The sequence below is a fragment of the Electrona antarctica genome (genome assembly GCF_951216825.1).
Source record: "Electrona antarctica genome assembly, chromosome: 14".
In the NCBI taxonomy this organism is placed as follows: Eukaryota; Metazoa; Chordata; class Actinopteri; order Myctophiformes; family Myctophidae; genus Electrona; species Electrona antarctica.
The window spans coordinates 14,279,398-14,301,016 of NC_136795.1; the positions used below are offsets into that span (position 1 = coordinate 14,279,398).

At 44.6% G+C, this 21,619-nt stretch overlaps 1 protein-coding gene across 5 annotated transcripts in view; it reads left to right on the forward strand.

Annotated features, from left to right (window-relative positions):
• The window catches only part of LOC306937647 (nucleosome-remodeling factor subunit BPTF-like), a 38,104-nt gene that overhangs the window by 6,727 nt on the left and 9,758 nt on the right, over positions 1-21,619 (forward strand). For 2 of the 5 annotated variants that reach the window (XM_079521534.1, XM_079521536.1), the window contains exons 3-21: positions 1,133-1,353; positions 4,199-4,351; positions 4,774-4,956; positions 6,472-6,636; positions 6,777-6,859; positions 7,075-7,433; positions 7,762-7,893; positions 8,109-8,238; positions 9,237-9,372; positions 10,714-11,043; positions 11,216-12,905; positions 13,800-13,924; positions 14,925-15,056; positions 15,514-15,667; positions 16,549-16,672; positions 17,401-17,653; positions 19,063-19,196; positions 19,362-19,473; positions 20,730-21,058. In XM_079521534.1, coding sequence (XP_079377660.1) covers positions 1,133-1,353; positions 4,199-4,351; positions 4,774-4,956; positions 6,472-6,636; positions 6,777-6,859; positions 7,075-7,433; positions 7,762-7,893; positions 8,109-8,238; positions 9,237-9,372; positions 10,714-11,043; positions 11,216-12,905; positions 13,800-13,924; positions 14,925-15,056; positions 15,514-15,667; positions 16,549-16,672; positions 17,401-17,653; positions 19,063-19,196; positions 19,362-19,473; positions 20,730-21,058 — 4,945 coding nt within the window. The remainder of the gene's footprint in view (positions 1-1,132; positions 1,354-4,198; positions 4,352-4,773; positions 4,957-6,471; positions 6,637-6,776; positions 6,860-7,074; positions 7,434-7,761; positions 7,894-8,108; positions 8,239-9,236; positions 9,373-10,713; positions 11,044-11,215; positions 12,906-13,799; positions 13,925-14,924; positions 15,057-15,513; positions 15,668-16,548; positions 16,673-17,400; positions 17,654-19,062; positions 19,197-19,361; positions 19,474-20,729; positions 21,059-21,619) is intronic. The other 3 variants (XM_079521535.1, XM_079521537.1, XM_079521538.1) reach the window with 3 other exon arrangements.

Below are 21,619 nucleotides of genomic sequence, written 5' to 3' on the forward strand. Positions count from 1 at the left end.
TATAGGTCCTTTAACATGTTATTGTTGATACGCTTTTGTGATTTTGATTACTAATGAATGCATTCATTGAACATTAAAATGCATTAGGTGAGAATTTGTTTATTTTCATGCATAGTTGCAAATGGATACTTTTTTTGCGTTGTCTATGCACTCAGAAAGCTGAGTGCATAGACAAGAAAAGATGACAGGCCTCCAGTTGGTACTAAAACCAGGGATGTCCTGGTTAAGTCGTTGATGCTCTGGTCAGCTACCGGGGGTGAATTTGAACATCAATGGCACAAGACATAAGGCTCTTTAATTTGTGTTCGTCTACAGTCTATACTTTTCAACCCTTGTACTAGCTTTACAGTGACATTTTTGCCTACGGTAAATGTATCATATTTAATTTGACTCTGAATATCACCTACACCGAGAGGGATGATGTCCTACACTGACCTACAGTACAGACAAGAGGATAATTTAATTTGTAAGAATAGATTCAGATTTATACTATACCATATGCATGGCCTACAGTTTTTCATTTATCAAAACGGATGTTAAACTTTCTGCTAGATAGAGCTAAATTGTTATTTACACCAGGATAATATAACCTCTGAAGAGGATAACAGGTAGCTCAGGTGCATTTCATGAGTCTATGCTCCCAAAGGGTTTTTATGCTATTTATGATGCAGTGGGAATGCGAAAAAAATGACTTGAGTGAGGTTCATGCACTTGCTGCTTAATGCCTCTTGTCTTGAGACACTCTGTTCCTTTATCACATCACGGTTTTTTTCTTTTCTTTTTTCCAAAGCCAAAAATAATCTTGTTTTGACTGCAGTACAAACCAAAACGTAAGACAATTCACTGTGTGGTTTGTAAGGTTTCCAAAGGTGGTTTGGAGAATTTTAAAGCTGTTTTTATGTACGAGTTCATAGTACGAGAACTGCAATGACTCCCTTCTTAATCATTCATTAAAATTACCAGGACCAAATACTTATTCCCTGAATACAATGGCGATACACATGATGTTCATGTTGATTTTTGTGAATTTCAGTGAATTACAATTACACTTGAGTTAAGAAGGAATGATGTGTTTGATTTGTGAGGGTTTTTTTTATTCATCACACCACATATCCTTTACTCTTTTCCCCAGGGAGGAGGAGGGGGAACAGGAGAGGAAGAAGATCTGGTACTACAGCACCAAGGCTCAGCTGGCCGAGCTGCTGGATGGCATGGACAAGACGTACTGGGAGGGGGACCTGTGCGCCACGCTGGAAGAGATGAAGGACGAGGTGCACAAACACATGGACATCACAGAGGACCTCACCAACAAGGCCCGTGGGAACAACAAGGCGTACCTCACTGCCATCAACGGTACAGGCGCATATATATATATATATATATATTAGGGCTGTGAATCTTTGGGTGTCCCACGATTCGATTCAATTCCGATTCTTGTGGTCACGATTCGATTCAACTCAATTCTCAATCCAAAAACGATTAGTTTTTTTAAAATTCAAAAGCATTTTTTTCCAGATTCGAAACGATTCTCTATTCAAAATGATTCTCGATTCAATACATAGGATTTTATCACGATCTACTCCAGTCTTGTGGCATAAAAGTACATTTCTTAAAAAAGCTTATTGTAAAGGTTTTATCAACTGAATGATGTGAACATACAAAGGTAAATCCAAGACAACATGACAGACAACTTATAGTATGACACTCACTTAGTTACCAGAACAATACATTCAAGTAAAAACTGCAAAAAAGAAATGACAGAAGGAATTTTCTTTTTTATTGCCTAACTTACTGACTTCATAGATGACTGACGTCACACGCTGCCCGGAGTGCCCACGTGAAGTGAGATCCATGTTCCATGTAGATCCCAAGATACATATTTGATTTTGTAAGGCAGTTTATCAAGGAAGTTCATCTAACACCCATTGGACATTTCTTGGTGGGATGCCTGGTAGCTGCCTGGTCAGATACTGTGCCGACCACATAATTGCAACATCCCTCATTTGATTCCAGCTATAGACAGGAAATTGGGGGAAGGAAATGGAACATGTAACTTTCCTCAATTTCCTGTCCTATCTAAATAAAGCCAGAAATAGACAGTTCTTGGTGAATTCCAATCAAGCCACAATACTAATGGCTTCATCCACAGTTGCCTAGGGGAAGAGCATACTCTCATATTTTTCAGGATTTCACTTCAAGAAGCCTGGGTACACACATGGACCTCAAGATGATGACTGGTGGTGAAATGCCCCTTGAGTTGGAAAAACTCACCAGCCACAACACAATCTATTAGTGCTAGTGTCTGTTCTTCTCCTGTCTTTATGAGGATTTGTATTATATGTGGAAGAAGTACCGTCTTCCACTATTCTATATATCCATCCATCCATCTTCAACCGCTTTTCAGTAGTCGGGTCGCGGGGGCAACAGCTCCACCAGAGAGCTCCAGACTTCCCTCTCCAGAGCAACATTAGTGACTTCCTCCTGGGGGATCCTGTGACGTTCCAAGGCCAGTGAGTCGATGTAATCCCTCCATCTGCGCCTTGGTCTGCCCCGGGGTCTCCTCCCAGTGGGACGTGCATCGAGGACCTCCCTAGGGAGACGCCTGAGAGGCATCTTACAGATGCCCGAACCACCTAAGCTGGCTCCTTTCCAGGCGAAGGAGCAGCGTCTCTACTCCGAGTCTCTCCCGCGTGACTGAACTTCTCACCCTATCTTTAAGGGAGATGCCAGCCACCCGTCGGAGAAAACTGATTTCGGCCGCTTGTATTCGCGACCTTATTCTTTTGGTCATGACCCACACTTCATGACCATAGCTGAGAGTAGGAACGGCGATTGCTCGGTTGACAGAGAGCTTTGCCTTCTGGCTCAACTCTTTTCGTCACAACAGTGCGGTACAGCGACTGCAATACCGCCCCTGCCGCTCCGATTCGCCGGCTGATCGCCTTCTCCGTCCTCCCCTCACTCGTGAACAAGACCCCGAGATACTTAAACTCCTTCACCTGGGGTATTTCTTCTACTATTCCAATTCATTTATTTAATCATTGTCATTCGCCTTGTATTTTGTTGTGCAACAATGCTTATAGATTTAGTTTATATTTCACAAGGCAATAGAGGCAAGGCTGAATGGTCTCTCTCTGATCTGACTAACATTAGACCAGGCCCGGGTATACATGACTGAGCAAGTATACACATGTTGTACTTGCTTCTGTAAAAGCTCCATATAACATGTCTACCTTTCCCCTCAGGTAGTGTGCTGCTACTTTGACAGTTGTCACAGAATTGTCAGAAAAAGAAGCTAGCACTGGTTAGAAGACACCACATTCGTTTTTTTGGCTTTTAGAGCCATTTATCGTAAATTTGGTTGGTCACGTTTCCACACAAACCGGTACACTTGCCTATCATTATAATATTGTATATATTTTTCTGTAACTATTTCTATTTGGCAGACTTGGCATTCAAGGAAGGGGTTAACCATGAGCCACAATGTTCGTGGCAGCATGTTATCAGATGCAAGCCTGTGTTCTGCTCCAGTTCCTTGTTCTGGATTCCTCTGTCAGATGTTTTGTGGCGGGAAAGAGTACTTTTCAAAACATATGAAAATTTTGATTAATTCGATCAATTAATTAATTGATCGACCCCCCCCCCCCCCCCCCCAAAAAAAAAGGGTCCACAGAGAGGTGGACCGGACCGCGGTCTGCCAGTTGAGGACCCCTGACATAGAGCACTGAAGTCTGATGTCAATATCGGTAGAGGGCGCTAAGTCCTCATAGGGGGATTTTAGATCGCCTCATAAGAACTGATTGAAAAATAAGCAAATCATCCCAGCCGTTTCACTCATGGATATGAAGAATCAACTGACTGTGAGAAAATGTTACTGCTGCTGAATTAGTTACATTTTCGAAACAGACTGTATCAAATATGAGGGACTGACTGTCATAAACGATACAGAGACAACTCCCCGACAATAACGCCGGGGCAGTTTGTTTATTTTTGGACCACAATGCTTATATGAGACGATTTTAAGTGTGAGATTGACTTTTGGCGCTCTATTCCCATTCCCCCACAATCCCAGCTGGTGCACCCCAATCTAAGAACATTTAAGTAAATGTAAAATTAAACAAATGGCTTAAATGTGCCTACTTCAACTTGTCTGAGTAGATGATCAAGTGAACATTTTCTTTCCCCCTTTTACTTATAGAAGAGATCATGGCTAGTTTGAAAGTCAAACAAGAGGCACAGCAAGCAGCAGCATTCCCTGTCAAGACGGGAGAGATGCCCCCTGAGTCGGCCTCACAGTCAGAGAGTGGAATACACAAAGAGCCAGGTTCCAAGGAAGATACTGTCTCACAAGGTAGGAGCTGGATGACGTGTTAGAAATTGACCCTAGTCTAGCTAGTCTGTCTTTGAGCAAGTTCACTGTACACTGAATTAAGATTTGTCTTTTTTGAGTGGTGCAAACCACTCCAACAACTGGCTTTGTTATTGAGTGGTGCAAACCACAACAACTGGCTTTGTTAGTACCTGTGTGTTTGTGCCTGTACGGGTGAGCATGGTTGCTATGGTTAGTGTGTGATGTCACTGACCTATATAAGACCTTGCACCACTCTGTTCACACGGGTGTGATTCTTTACATGCTCAGTGCAATCTGGCAGCCCTTATTGTTGGACTGTGTGAGGGCTGTAAGAAGTTTATTTAGCGCAACAAAGGCACAGAACTTGTATAATGGTACTCTGAGGTGACTCTGGTGCTGAGTGTGACTTGCTTGTACCACAGCAGTCAAACCCCCCGCTCCCGGAGAAGAGGCCGATACCTCTGATCCTAAGCCTGGCTCAACCTCCCAGGACTCAGCCGTCTCTAAAGACCAGACCTCTGAATCCGCTGAGGGGACCCAGCCCACTCCAACTGGGAGCCAGGAGAGAGGGGTGTCCTCTGTTGGCCCCAAGCAGGACAGGACAGGTACCTGGGAAATGTCCCCAACCCCTGTCCAACCATCCTTTAATGCATCTGTGCTCATTCTGCCCAATCTCAATGTCACATCTTTCTGTTGGCCTACATGTGTGCAGCATGTGTCCTCATCTACCTATCGGCCACCAAGCACATTCTACCTTCAGACCATTTCATGCTCCGAAGATATTGCAAGTACTATGCAACTCATTCACCGCCACCAGGGGGCGCCAAAAGTCCCAGACCGCCACCATATATATTTTATTTCATTTTAGATATTTTTATTTTTTTCCAAAAAAAAAGTCTAAAAAGAAAAAACACGTCCTTGGCGCTCCAGGACATCATGAAAAAGAAGTTAAATAAGTCTTTGGCGACCATTGAGTTTTAAGGCAGAACATCGTCATGCTTTCTGGAGCCCTTTGTATACTGCTTAGTTTGATATAGCTGTTCACCCATCTTGTTTTACTTTGTCTCTGGTTCTTACCTCTAGAAATACGCTAAAGTGCTCATTAGCCTATTTTCTACATATTCATTTCCCCTTCCCTTTTCAGTGCATCTGTTATCGTCTTGGCTACACATCTAATTGGATAAGGTCCTTTTCTCCTCTTCTTAGTTGTTCCAGCAGGACCTTGACCTGCTGCTATCTATTCTCTGTTCCATTAGATGCGTTTTGGCCTACTGTAAGCACAGAGCCACAGCTGTTCTGCTGAGCAGCCATTCTACCACCTACATGCTCTATTCATTCTCCAGCTGCATTCATCTCTTGTTTGGTTTCATCCTCCACATAATTCACCCTGCCTCTTGTGCTCAGATTCTTTGAAAAGGCTGCTTTTGGCAGGGTGGTAGTTGGCGTCCCTGGCAGGGTCTACCACGCAAACTCTGTCACAACCAGCCGCTTCTCATTCCAAATTAGTGTGGAAATCGACTGGTTTACTATAACCAGAATAAAAGGCTCCATGGCCACTGCCAGCCAGAATCAATCAGATGCCCTGCTTTCTACCTCCACTACAAAGTCTTGTCTAATATTGTGCACAATGTGAAAGATTATCTGCTTTAATAGCTTAGGGCCAGAGCTGTCTTAATGTTGTATCACAATAGCTTGTGCTTTGATTGTATACTGTAGGTTATGCTTGCTAGAGGAGTTTTAGTATTCGCTGGCCACCAATGCGCTTATTTGTCGGTTAAACGTAAAGCAGTTTATTGGTGCACTATGCTAATTGTGCATTATCATTAAGGAGCAGGCGAGGCATTTGCTTACAGACTTATTTTTCCCCCCACATATTTTCAGACATTTGGTGCTTTGAATCTGTTTAGGTCAGCCCATATCCTTGCCTCCCTGTCGTGGGCACATCTCCTGCCTTTTGTGGTTCACACAGCTGGAGTTTTTACAAAGAGCCTGCTGACAGTGATAATGGCGCATGCTTTAATTTTCCAATCCCAGCCCGCTGAGGCTTGGTATCTTTTTTTATTATTTATATATATTTTTTTGAACGATGTTTTCAGGCATTCCCATCTTCTCCTCTGTAGATAAAGACATGGAAGCAGAAGCTTGCAGTGAGGGGAAGCCCCCTGCCCAGAGCAAGCAGCAGACGCTGGCAGAAGAGAACAGTGGTGGCAGCTGGTCGCCTGGGACTGTGGCCCTCAAGGGACCAGACGAGCCGGACCTGGCCACCAGCAGCCAGGATGGCACAGGTAAACCTGAAGATAGACCGACGTCTGTTTTACAAAAGTCCATGTTGTATGAAATGTGCCTTATTGTCCCAGTGTATGAATCAATTATATAGTTTAATATTAATATACTGTGTTGTTGGCGTCATGTGTTCTGTGACCAGCAGAGCAACACGAGAAGGTTAAGAGCGAGAAAACGCCAGCTGGACAAGAGTCAAGTAATGACGTGCCCAGAGGCAGCAAAGAGGTGAGGCATGCGTCGCTTGTGTATGTGTGCACCTGCGTGTGTTTGTTTGTATCACGCTGTAAGACACTATTGGTGGCCTTTCTGCAAAGGATTCATATTGATTATGAAATAAATAGAAATACTCTTTTTGGACAAAGAATCCCATTATAACCTAAACATTGACGATGTTCTTCACAGACTGTTCAGTGTAATCCTGTCTCTCTGTGTTCCTCCAGTCCTCTCCCACACGCTCCGATGGCGATGCCTCCCGTACTGGTCCTATCAAAAGAGACCTGGCGACCAAGGCATGCCTGAACAGCTTCTTCAAGCTGGGTCAAGAGGGTAAATACAGGGTGTACCATAACCAGTACAGCACCAATGTCATGGCCCTCAACAAGCACCAGCACCGCGAGGACCACGACAAGAGGCGCCACTTGTCTCACAAGTTCAGCCTGACCGCGGCCGCCGAGTTCAAGTGGAACGGCTCCATCCACGGCTCCAGGTCGCTGACGATCTCCACCCTGCGCCTCACCATTATCCAGCTGGAGAGCAACGTCCCCGGGCCCTTCATGCACCCCAACTGGGCATCACACAGGTGGGGTACCTTGTTTTGTTGTTTTGTACCACTTAAGCCTCTATGTGCTTTTTGTTGTATGACAAATAGCAGCGTTCCAAGTTCCAACCCGAGTGCTCCCTAGGCCAACAGTTCCCAAGTGTGCGTGTTGAGCTAAGCTTGTAATCCACACCACCATTTACAGGCACAAATGCATTAATTTGGTAGATGACTTTTGATACAGTACTTATGTCAGCATTCAGAACTGCCTATCCCTCTTTGAAAAATATAACTTATGTCAAACTTTCTCATGTGGCAGTACACAGTGGAAGAAAGTTTGCAACTCATATTTCTTTGTACATTTCTCCAGATCCAACTGGAACAAAGCAGTCCAGATGTGCAGTAAGGCCAGGGAGTTTGCGTTGGCCCTGGCCATACTGGAGTGTGCCATCAAACCAGTGGTCATGTTGCCAGTGTGGAAGGATTCTCTCGGACACACAAGGTAATCAATCAATGTACATAATAGTAGTACATAAGCGTACATAATAGTATTAGTAGCTCACATTGCTCCCAGGAAGGACTCTAGCTCCCAGGAGAGTGAAAAGGCCCCATTGTGTAGTGGGGTGTTGCTGAAGAGCCAAATCATTATAGCTACTTTGCTGATTCGATCTTTACATCTACTTTGTTGGGGTTTTGCTTGTTTGTTTTTTGTCGTAGGCTGCATCGCATGACCTCCATGGAGCGGGACGATAAGGAGAAGGTGAAGAAACGAGAGAATAAGCTGGAACATGAGGAGACGATGCTGCAAGCCACCTGGGTGAAGTACACCATCCCCATCAAACACACGGTGAGTCTGCATGACCTTAGCGGCTTATTAAGACCTGAGACCAGATTCTACAAATGTCTTCTGAATCCTGACAGTTTTCTGAAAAATCTGTTTCTATATCGGTGGTGCTCAAACTTTTTCATGTTAAGGACACCTTAAACTACGAGAAAATGTTTGAGTTAAAAACGTTCGCTGTGACAGAATATATATTCAAAGATTTCCACCACATTTAAAAAAATTGCAGATCTACAAGCTCGTAGCACGGAAGTCGGTGCCGCGCTATGAACTTGTATATCTGCTATTTTACACCAGCTAAAGTTTAAAATAATGGTTAAAGTGGTTTAAAGCTATGGTGACACGGATGCGTTCCTGGTCTGGGTTAAATCTACCAGCCACAGCCTACAATGTCTGCGTTTGTTTCTTGCATGGTAACTTGAGAACGCATAGGCAGATTTCCATGATAATTGCCCCAAATGATTAGTAGGCTGCTCTGAAGACAGGATTTGCATTATTTGGCTCACAAAGGTCAATGTCTCGGTCAAGGTCAGACAAAGGAGATTCCTGAAGTGTGGGGAGTGGGGACCGTATTATTTTATTTATATCAAGGTGCATTTATATTTATTTACCCATGGAAGGTAAGCTGAGCATGCTCGCTCTTGTTGGGCATCTTACACCCTGGGTGTAAAACACTATAGGACTGACTGAATTAAGTGTAAATGGGAACCGTAACCCATTTTGGGCGGGAACCCCTTTTGGTGTTAGCATTATGTTATGCTTTAGCTATTGAAAAATAGCAGATCTACAAGCTCATAGCGCGCCACCGAGTGGCGCGCTACGAGCTTGTAGGTCTGCTATTTTTGAAAATTCAAAGAACCACTGACATAGAAACATAGCTTTTTCAGAAAACTGTCAGGATGTAGAAGACATTTTTAGAATCTGATCTCAGGTCAAAATGGGTTAAGGGTCATTGTTGTCGCTTTCCCTTTTCCTCATTATTCTGTGTGTGTGTGTGTGTTTAGGTGTGGAAGCAGAAGGGGGAGGAGTACAGAGTCACTGGTTATGGAGGGTGGAGCTGGATCAGTAAGACCCACGTGCCACGCTTTGTCCCCCGGCTCCCTGGGAACACCAACGTCAACTACCGGAAAGCACTGGAGGGTAAGAGCTGAGCTGGCAGTCATTTTTTCGTAGCTGATCGTGTTTGGTTCACTGTGCACCTTTAATGACTTTAGGGTGAAACGATAATAGAATCTAATACATTAATCGATGGTCAGCATCATCATCATTTTTAGACCGCAATCAAGATCATGGATTTCACAATGCCACGCCAGACTTCCGCGAGCGACAGTTTTCTACCTCTGATCTGCTTTGAGGCAGGATTTCAGAGAAGGGAAGATATAACCTCATGTTCAGCTCTGTAGCAGTGGCCAGCAAACTATGTTTTTCTGGATCGGACTAGTGAAGAAACACGGGGAAGGTTACCGTATATTAGAGACGTCGATGGGGTGGCTCTTCCAAGAAAGATTTTGCGCTCTCGTTAGAAGGCGGGTGTAAGTGCCATCCAGCCGTTTATCTAATTTCTTTGAAAGTGTCCATGTCTCGGAGCCATAGAGTAGAATCGGCTTGACGGTCGTCCTAAATAGTTTTACTTTGAAGTGAACCTCTTACTAAACTGGGATGACCAGATGTTATGCCATTGCAGGCTGACCACGCCATACCCTTCCTAGTTTGAAAGTCCTTTTGGGAAGAAGATGTATATGAACCCAAATACTTGTAGTCATCAACCTGTTTCAAAGGAGTGTTAAGTGTTTTGTTAACGTGGTTATTGTTGGATTTGCATATATTTACGTATTCAGTTTTTGTCTCGTTGAGATAAAGACCAACACAGTTGGAGGCCTGCTCAAGAGACTGAAGGAAAGCCTGAGCGTACTTCAACGATTGACTGATAAGCGCAATGTCATCAGCGTCAGTGTCAGTTAGGTATTTAGCAGGATGACAAGAGCTTCTCCTAGGGTTTAGTTGGTAGCCCTTATCATTGATAGTCAATGGTCAGAATATTATTAGAATTTGATTTGACTAATTGGACGATCGGTTTATTGATGTATTATAACGGTTGCAATTGTAGTTAATTGTAGCACCAATTATAGCAGGCCAGTCAGTTTGGAATAATCAATAAAAATCTTACCAAATAACTTTAGCTGAATTTAATGATCGTCAAAAAACGAATAACGCTTCAAGTCACACAATATCTTCTTAAACAAAACAAAACATTTTCCACATACAACCAACAGTACATAATAGGATTGGTTTAAACACAAAGTGTCTTTCCTTATATCCATTTTCTTTTTATGTTGTCTTAATTATCTTTTTATTGCCTGTCGTGTGTCTTTAAATGTTTTATTCCTTGTACTGTACCTTGTCTATGGACCTGAGTCCCCTAATAAAGATTGATTTAATATTAATTCCAAACCTTGTTGACTTACTGATGTGCTTCCACAGGAGTCAAAGCGGCCAAAGAGAGCTCAGTGCCGGGCACAAGCCAGAATGAGGAGTCAATGAAGGTGGAGGCGCCATCTACTCCGAGCACCACAGATAAAGAACAGGAATCGTCTTCACAGAGCACGCCATCGGGGGAGGGACCGTCTGTAAAGGCGAAAGAAGAGGAGGAAAACGTTGTAGAGAAAGAAACTATGGAAGACACGGCGGTAGAAAAGATGGAGACTGAAGACAAGACGGTAGAAAAGATGGAGACTGAAGACACGGCGGTAGAAAAGATGGAGACTGATCCAAGCACAGCAGCCTCCTCATGTTCTTCAACCGCAGAGAAAGGTAGATTACGGGAATTAAGTATCTCAGTAGACCATGTCATTCTGTGGCTTGTCGCCATTCCTTTTCTGTCAGAATTCAGTTTTTGTAACCTGTGCTTTGTGACATCCGATTGATGTTGCTGAACCCCCCCCCCCTCTCTCTCTCTCTGTCTCTCTCTCTCACTCCATCTCAGAAGACAATGTTGGGAAGAGTGTTCCTTCACCACCTGCTGGTCAGCCCGTGAAGGAAGAGCAAACGGAGAGTGCAGCGACAAAGCCCTTCAACTATGACGTGGTGAACGTCAGCGAGGGCTTCCAGCTGCGGACCGCATACAAAAAGAAAGTGAAGCCCTCCAAGTTGGACAGCCTGCTGCAGCGCCGCGTCAAGCAGTTCACCCTGGAGGAGAAGCTGCGTCTGGAGCGTCTCCGACTGGCCACCCTGCAGGCCAAGATTGCCGCTTCCAAGGCCTCCGCTGCCGGGGTCAAAGTCGAAGGTTCCGCCGTTGCCAAGCCTGCGCCGGTGGTGACGGCATCGGTTGTCAAAGTGGAGGACAGGCAGGCTGTGGGTCTGGGTCTGCAGGTGAAGGACGGTGTGGTTAAGAAGCTGAACTTTGACCAGGAGCACACAGAGACAAAGACTCAAACTGATAGCCTGGATATCAGGTTAGGTTCCACAGAGACTGCAGGGTCCAGGCATGGCGCCGTTCAGGGTAACGGTGGTGTGGCCTTAGCCCATAAAGAGGTGAACGGGAATTCCCAGCCAAACGATGATTTCAACGGTAAAAGAGACTCTATGTCAGAAGCAGTAGGAAGTGCAGACAAGCCCCCCAAAGCAGAGGTGAATCAGGCAGAAGAGAACCCTAAGAAGCGTGTGTACAAGGACACAGAGGAAGGCAGTGGACAGAGGCCAACTGAGAGCACGGAGGTGGACCGAAGCAAAGCCGGCCCTCTGCAGGTGAACGGGAGAACTGCAGAAGATGCTCCTGCTCAGCCCGAGGTCAGTCCTGGCCTGGCCGGCCAGCTCCAGTGTGAGATCAAACCTCAGAAAGAACTTCTCAAATCTCTAATGAACGGGAGCCTGTCGCAGGACACCGTTTCAGACACGGACCACGAGCCGCCCAACAAGATCCCCAGGCTGGAGAACCACGTAGCCGAGGTGGGGAACTCCACGGGAACCAACGAGCACCGGGAAATGCCCATGGAAACCCCATCGATGGTGTCTAGTAAGCTTCCGACGTCGACAACATCCTCTGCCCTTAGCAATAACGGCACAGAGAACTGCGGTACTAGTAGCAGTGGTGAAGCGGTTCAGACCATCACCCAAGTGACTACCACCACTACCACCACGGTGGCAACAGAGACTCGCACTGCACAGGCCGGCGAGGTATCCGGTAGCAGTAACAATAAACCCTCTGTGGTATCCACAGCAGGGGCCAGTACCCTCTCCACCCTCACCACCTCCAAGACCACCACCACTACCACCAGTGGTGGTAGCAGATGCTCTCTGGCCCCTGGGGAAACCGTCTCCCAGGAAACCAAAACCGTCATCACGGCGACAGTCACCGACACCAAGACGGGCCCCTCCGGCTTGTCGGTAGCCACCTCCATGACCGTCAGTAAGGAGTACTCCACCAGCGACCGTGTCACCCTCCTCAGGTTCTCCAAGTCCAAGAAGTCGCGCTCGGGCACCGCCCTGCCCTCCTACCGCAAGTTTGTGACCAAGAGCAGCAAGAAGAGCATCTTTGTCCTGCCCAACGACGACCTCAAGAGGATGGCGAGGAAGGCAGGCATCAGAGAGGTGCCCATCTTCAGCTACAACGCCAAGCCGTCACTGGACATTTGGCCCTACCCCTCCCCCAGGCCCACCTTTAACATCACATGGAGGTTGGTTATGCATTGATTCAGTATAGGCTTGTTTTCATGAATGGATTGATTCCTCAGTAACCTGTTTACATTAGTGTAATGAATTGACTCATTAGAAGCCTGTTCACAGATTATTGCAGAAAAATAAGCCACAGCAAAACTCTGATATGAAAGGTCTTTTGAATATCATTTGCATTCAGAATCACTTTCATTATCAGTTTTTATTCATATGATATGGTTGTCATCATTTTGCCTGATTTACAATAGAGCGCCGAAGTCCTGACGTCACTCGCTCATCCCCTGGTTTCCCCTGGTTTACGGAAGTAATTTCTCTATGGAGAATAACATGGGGTCATCTTAAAATCGTGGTCCAAAAATAAACAAGCTGTCTCGGCGTTATTGTGTCTCTGTATTGTTTGCGACAGTCAGTCACTCATACAGTCTGTTTCTAGCGAAAATGTAACTAATTCAGTAGCAGTAACAATAGCGTTTCTCTGTCAGTTGATTCTTCATATCCATACGAGTTAAACGGCCTGTTTATTTTTCAAACACAGTTCTTATATGAGGCGGTCTAAAATCCCCCTATGGGGATTACAATGCAAATAAAAAGTACATGAACCCGTGGCTTTGCGCCCTCTACCGATATTGGCGTCAGACTTAACAAGTAGCTCATATCCGCATTATATCAGAAAGCCCGAACTTGCTGTGTCTTGGATATTATGTGTTTTTTGTTTTGTTTTGTCTTTTGTTTTTAGATCACCTGTTTTGTGTTTTCCCATGGTAGCATTATGTACTGTAATATTTTATCATTTTATGTGTCTTTTGTCATGGGGTAGTAAATAAGTGCATATTACAGCCTTAGTGCCACTTGCCACAGTTATGAGTTTAATTAAATAACCGCTATCTCTCATCCAGGTACCGTCTTCAGACGATGAGATCCCTGGCAGGAGTTAGCCTCATGCTCCGGCTGCTGTGGGCCTGCCTGAGATGGGATGACATGGGCGTGAAGCCCTCTGCTGCCGTTGGAACCTCACGTAAAGGTCAGATAACCCCGGAATCTACAGAGTCCTCGTCCTTTCCTTCATTGGCCTTCCTTGTATATTACAGGGCTCCACTGCGGCATAGAAACATGGTTTGAAGCGCAGATGAAACCAGTTGCAATTTAAAGTTTAATTGCAATTTAAAGTTTAATTGCAATTTAAAGTATAATTAAATTTAAAGTCTCAGCTATTTACAATCAGGATCTTCTCTAAACAGCTTTTGTCCCTGCCCGTCTCAATATTTGCCATTGGCAATGAATGGAGAAATGACGTCATAATTCCGCTAAATATGATGTAAATTAAACGTCAAAACATTAAACGCCATTTACATTGAAGGGAAATTTACGTCATATGTAAACGAGCAAATCAGCCAACCAATCACAGGCAACAGGCATTCTGATTGGCCAGTATGAGATGATGTATGATAAGAGCTGATAATTCCGCTAAATATGACGTAAATTAAACATCAAAACACTAAATGCCATTGACCTTGAAGGGTAAACTTGTGTAAACGAGCAAATCGGCTAATATTAGGAGCGCTTGGCCAATAAGGGACCACCTTATGTAGCAATGTCAAATGTCCGCTAACATGAATTGATGTATGATGACAAGAGCGCCCCTCATTTCACACGGGTGTGATTTTTATAAACATAAGCCTTTATCTGGTATGTTAATGGTGCACTTGTGTGTCAGTGGCAGGTTATAGGTCTCATTAGTGTTTGCAGATAAATCAATAGTTAAACTGAGTGGGCTTTGGCGTGCAGCAGACCTTAAAAGGGCGAGCAATGTAATTGTCCTCCTGGTTAGTAAGTGCCATACTCTTACTTATTTTTGACACTGATGATACATATTGCCAACACGCAGGAATATTACATGACAGAAATGTTTGGAGTGATCCAATATGCTTGTGTTGAGCTTGTGTTGTGTCGCAGTACACATCTGTGAGCTGTTGATCATCGTAAGATGTTCTACCAAGCTAATCTCCTGAATATCTCCACAGAAACCACAGACACGGACATCATCACCACAGAGATCATCAAACGGCGAGATGTGGGGCCTTTTGGCATCCGTTCAGAATACTGCATCAGGAAGATCATCTGTCCCCTTCACCACAGAGACACTCCTCCTAAAGGTGCCCCACATTGTTTTGTCCGTCCATAGCTAATCTGGCAAACCACTACACCAATCAGCACAGAAGTTCTAGTTAGTCAGTTATTACTGAATATTCCCCAAATATTTTTCTGTTTTTGTGATAATTTTGTGTGAGTTCATTATCTCAGTTCCACCGTCCGGCTGAATAATATTAATTTATAATACAAATAAAAAATATTTCACTGGGTCAATTAAGATTTTAATCTGCTGATGGAAACCCAGGACTGGGCTACGCCGCTACCCTCTCCCACTTATTTTTAGACTGTTACATTGTGAGTGACATGGTGGAAGGGAGGCACAGGAAGCAACACGGGTCAAAGTTTAGTAAAACAAAAAATTGTTGATCCAGTTTGAAGAATTGTGGCTGTGTTTTGCTGTAACAAATTAACAATCAATGCTTTGTTCCTCTGTTTCTACCTCTCATCTCTCTCGTTCAGCCGAGACCCCGACTCCCCAGAGGAAAGGCCTGCGCTCCAGCGCCCTGAGGCCCAAGAAGGCTGAGCCAGCCAAGCAGACTGGACCCATCGTCCTTGAGTCATGGGTTGCTGAGGAGGAGCTGGAACTGTGGGAGATCCGAGGCTTCGCAGAGAGGTGAGAAAGACCAAAGACATTTCATGGAGGTTTCGTTATTGCGGCTTGACTCCCCTCTGTGGATTTGTGGTGGTGGTTTTCTCTGTGACACCACCACCTAGTGATGTATTCTGACAGCACTGAGGACTACAGGCATTTTAGATTTTAGCTATAAATTATAGCTAAAAAAACGTTAAGTAACTTAAAGTAAGATTACGTTTTTAAAAAAAGAAGCAGATATACAAGCGCACTGCAAGCTTGTACATCTGCTATTTTTGAAAAATTGCAAAGGTTTGGAAAATCCTTTTCAGATTGGGGGTCCTTGACACGAAAACGTTTGAGAACTACTGATTTCGAAGGCTTTTGTAGAATTGCCCTCAGGTCTGACTCTTAATGGGTTAAGAACGTTATGCACAAGGCTGGTACTGTGCACTACCGGGAAGAGTGTGTGCAGGAGAACTCCAATTACTTCAGTGAGGATTCTATTGCTTTTATTGAATACATTGACTATCAGTTATAACGGTTGCAACATGTATAATATGTACATTGTAATATGTATAAGAAAGCACATAAACATTTAATCAAACTCATGTGACTCTGGGCACGGAGGTTACACAGTAATAACTGCGCATCCACAAAAAAGTGGTGAATCTTTTCTTTTTTTTTTTTTTTTAAGATATTTTTTTGCGGCTTACGCCTTTTATTGGTTTTTGAAGGGACAGACAGTAGGCTGACAGGAAACGGGAGAGAGATGGGGGAAGACATGCAGTAAAGGCCGTGTCGGGCTCGGGAGTCGAACCCGCGGCACACTGCGACTGGATTACCAGTCGGGTGCCCAGACGGTTACGCCACCGCCTGGGCATGAATCTTTTCTTTTAATGCCGTTTCCCTCTGTGGTGCAGGATGGAGAAAGAGAAGTCGACGGGTGGAGACCCAGCTAAGATTGGTAGCACTCTGAAGACAACAGAAGAGGTGAAGGCTCACCTTGAGGGTCAGCTGAAACAGGCCAGGCAGGCTGCCCAGCAGGTACGACGAACTTGAAAAAATAACCTATGATCCAATGTAGTTATTGTTTTTTTCAAGCAGCTGTGTAACTGTACTATTGCACACTGCTCTGGAGTCCCTCGTGCACAGTACATTTTCTAGGTGATTTATTTGGGTTTTGTGTCCCGCCTTGGCCTGATTCATTTGGGGCCTTTCACCCTCTCTCTCTCTGTCTCTCCATCAAGTCGTAGACACACCTCCTCTGGGTTTCGCATCAATTGCGTGTGTTAAGTCTGCGGTTGTATGTGCATAGGGCTAAGTTCTGAATTAATTAAAGTTAATTAAAGTTTTGGAATGATGATGTTCCTTGGCTAAATTAGTGCACAGAGCAGTAAATGGTTAAATGTAAATGGTAAATGGTTTGGGATAAAAGCAGAGTGGATTTACTGGACATGAAGCTACAATGGCCATGGATACATTTATTTTTATTTTTACACCTTTAGAACTATAAATGTATTATTTTTAGACTTGGCATTTGTTTACTGTTTGTCCATTTATTCAAATGTTATAATTAACGGAATGATTGAGCCAGTTTTTCATACTGTGGACTGTCCTACAATGAACTGAATTCATTGGCTTCCTCTGGTCTATGGTATGCTTAGAAAAAGGTTGGCAGTAAGGTCAAGTATACCATGAGTCATAGTCAATGGGCTAAACATGCCAGACCTTTAATCTCGCCGATTGATTTTTATTATTTGTTTGCTTTAAAGAAACGCCTTGAGCAGCAGAAGACGGGTGTCACCACCACTGCTGCCTCCTCAACTACAACCACCCCCACCACCACTCCTACCAGCACCCCCATCAAGCCAGCCTCCACAGCCCAGAAGACGGGCCAGGTCGCCCCTGGAACCAAGATGGTCCTGGCCTCCAAACTGTCTTCGCCGGTGTCCTTCAAGCAGGACAAGAGCGCCTTCCAGCAGTCCTTTGCCTCCTGGGTCGACAAGCAGGGCAACAGTGACTCGGGTAAGCCAATGAGAACGAGGAGGGGGTTTAAAGTTCATAGGGAGATCATGTATGGTGTGCTGTTACTGCAGAGTCATATGCCTCTCTGTCTCATCCTTTATACACGATGGATAAGGACTTGTGTTGGCAGACACATGCGTTCTTATTTAATTGTTGCGTTTTGAAATATTACTTCTTTTTTTTCAAATGTTTTCCCTAAGACACTGTTTGAATTTAAAAGGACCATCACCATCATGCGTTCATGACCATAACGTTTCACTTTTTTTTACGTTTTTCTTTGCCTGTATTTACGTGCTTTTGTAGCCTGTGGTGTCCACTCGCTTGCCTGTGATTTTTTATTTTTTTTAGATTCCTCTATTCCTAGAATAAGAGCATACGGGAGCTTGTATATATTCAGGCTTTTCAAAGTCAAACTTCTTAGAGAAGGAGGAGAGACCCGCACACCGCCACTTGCTGGTTCAAGAGTTTTTATTTAGATAAGAGTCGTAGCAACGTTTCGGCCTTCTTCAGACAAAGTCAAACTTCCAAATTACTTCCGAACTGCTCAGTGGACACCATGGCTGTAGTGAACAGACTTTTGTAGTGACCCCCCCTTTGGGTCGTATTGCGTGACCGCGGGTGGCATGGTGTGTCTTGCAGCATCCACTGGCCCGGTGGCCAGCGTGGCTAGCGCCGTCACCGCCACGTCAGGGCAAACCTTCCAGATGGCCAGCGGCCCGGTGACAGTGGCTGGGCAGGTCATCACCGCCAAGTTGCCACTGCCGGCTAACAGCAAGATAGTCACTCTCAACATGCCCACCGTGCAAGGAGGTAGGGAGTCAAAGAGTGTCGCACACCGCTGCCGTTGGTCATTCTTTTGCTCAGGAGGCTTACCCGCGGTAGTCTTTAAGGATAAGACAGGGAGGACATGCAGGATACAAACCCCTAATTTGATCTATTATGTGATGTGATTAGTTGAATTTAGTAGTGATGTGTTGAAAGAACACTACTGTGACCACAAATTTGATCATAGTTATTTTAACATTATACTGTTTATTTTAAATAAGGTTATGTTACCACTTACCAATACCATGGACAGATTGGACACAAACATGAGTGCAAACATGAGTGCAAGTGTAAAAAAGAAAAGAAAACTCGTTTGTATTCAACCACAAATTAGAATCTGCGAGACCTACAATATGAGTGAATGAGAAGAACACCTTACTGCTATGATATATATATATCCCTCTGATATGCACTGAATGAGAAGAACGCCTTACTGCTATGATATATATCCCTCTGATATGCACTGAATGAGAAGAACACCTTACTGCTATGATATATATATCCCTCTGATATGCACTGAATGTACTTCAAATGCAAATAACTGTTTGTAGCCATCATCAACATTCCCTCCCTCTCCTCCACAGGCGTTCAGCAGAAAGTCATGGGAATCTTCCCCTCCGGCCCTCCAGCTAACCTCCGCACCTACAGCACGTTACACCCCACAACTGGCAACATCAACCTCCGAGCTACGAGCGCTTCCTCCATCACCCAGCAACAGGTACAGATACTAGACTTTATGTTCAGTGGAACATGCTATGGTACCTGACAGGATAGTGCTTTCTGAGAGCACGGGGTGGGGTTGGGCATGCAACAAAGATCTCCAATCGACTGATCTGAACTAAAGTAAACCTCTGCATTATCCTATTGTAATTCTTTGGCTCAGGCTATCACAACGGGAGGCCAGGTGCGGCCGGGCATGACGATGATCCGCTCGCCTACCCAGAGTGCCACAATGGGTACAACTTTGGTCAGAGGACAAGTGTTGGCTCAACAAGGTATTGTCTACCAATGGCATAACTTTCTAGTGACTGCAGTGTTATTTCTGTTGCTGTGTATGAACATATTGTGGAATGTTGGCAAGCCCCCAAGCCCCCCACCTACACTATTTCAGCTACTTCCTTGGCACAAATTGTCATTTCTGGCTAAATTCTTGTTTGAAGTAGTGAATTAGAATGTATTTGGTGATAAAAGTAAAGTGCACATCATCACGTCAAGTCACATTTATTTTATATACAGTAGCATATTAGTTAGGTCAAGTTAGCTTAAGTAAAAATGCTTACCACTAGCTTTCTTCACAGATGTGTTCATAAAGGTGTCTACTATCACAGAAAGAATTGTTCCAACCCAACTCCCTTGGGAAACTTTGTGACAGCTGCTGAAAGTTGGGGTACCATTAACAACCAATATAAGGCAAAGAATTCCAAATGTCATTATACTTTAAGTAGCATGTCAAACTAGGGGGAGTTTTGCACGAAAATACTCCTTGGGCTAAATTCGGCCATAGCCACTTGCCCAAATGTGCTGACCTCATCACATTTGTGATGACGGCTATGGGCATTTTTAGGCAAAGGAGTGTTTTTTGTGCAAAACTAATGCTTGCAATGGATTCAGAATCTTGAAACCCCCCTAGTTTGACATGTCACATGGTACCTAAAGTATAATGAAATTCATTTTTTGCCTTATATTGGTTGATAATGGTACCCCAACTTTCAGCAGCTATCACAAAGTTTTCCAAGGGAGTTGGGTTGGAACAAATGTTTCTGTGATAGTACACACCTTTATGAACACATCTGTGAAGAAAGCTAGTGGTAAGCAATTTTTTTGCAGATTTGCTGCAACTTAAGATAACTTTACCTAACTATATTTCATACAACAAGCACAGACTTGAAGCTCTTACTTGCTCATGTAATCAACTGTTAAAGCTTATTCATTATTTCTATTCAGCAAATATGCATGTCCACACAGGATGAATTTAGGGGGCGTTGTGGTTGTGTTTACTATAAGTTTTGTTGTGGAAAACACTTTGCTTGCACAGGAGGTTGTTAAATTGATTTTAGGTGCATTACCGCCACCTTCTGGTGGTAGTAAATGTTAGAGTTCACTGCCCCCCAAAAAACGTTGCCTGCGATCCATATTTCACATCCGGTGCGAACGCACGAGATGACATTTGGATAGAAGTATACTGCCTGTATTTGTTCATTACGTTCTTCATGTCTCATTGTCTCAATGTTGTTTTCCTGTCTGCCTTCAGGCCAGCCTCAGCAGGCTGCAACTCAAATGGGCCGTGGCCAGCCTGTGTTTGGCTGTAGTCCTGCTCAGACTGCTGTAGGTCAGAGAGTAGTTGGTGCTGCAGCCTCCCCACGTGCTGCCACGCCGGCACCTGGGCAGTGCCCCGCCACCATGCCGGCACCTGGGCAGTCCCCCGCCACCACGCCGGCACCTGGGCAGCCCCTTGTCGGCACACCGGTACCTGGGCAGTCTCCCACCGCCCCTCCCCCAACGCCCCAGGCTAACCGGCCACAGCAGGGCCAGGTCAAGCTCACCTTGGCCCAGCTCACTCAGCTAACACAGGGGCCACAGGTGTGTGGATCGCATGCCTTTTGTCCGAACTCATCTTTTTATTCTCTGTCTGTTGGGGGTTTCTCTCAGGCTCAGTGCCTCTCAACCTTTTATATGTACAGGGTGGGTCATTCATATATCCAGATTATTCTATCACAGCCGCCCGCCAATGGTTATGATAAGCGATACCTCCGGTTGACAGGGTTTATTTAACTAGTGTTTAGAACCCAATTGCTTAAGATGAAATGAGAGATCAGTCCTTTTATAATGACGCCCATTTCATAGTCATGAAAAATAGTAGTACTGCCGCGTCATGGACATATAGCTAGCCGACCCTAAGCAAAAGTCTGTTTCGAGCACCTATGTGAAATGTAAAATGGGGGTTGGCATATTTATGAAGTACGGTAAGATCAGAGTCTACAATGTTGCATATACAAACATATGAACATTTCAATGCTATGCCTCTTGAACACGTTGGCCTGTTTACACACTAAAGACTTACTTTTTGAGTATGTTTGACTATGAAAGAAGAAAGTCCTTAGACATTCCGCCCTATTGTCTCTATGCATACTATTTTGCCTG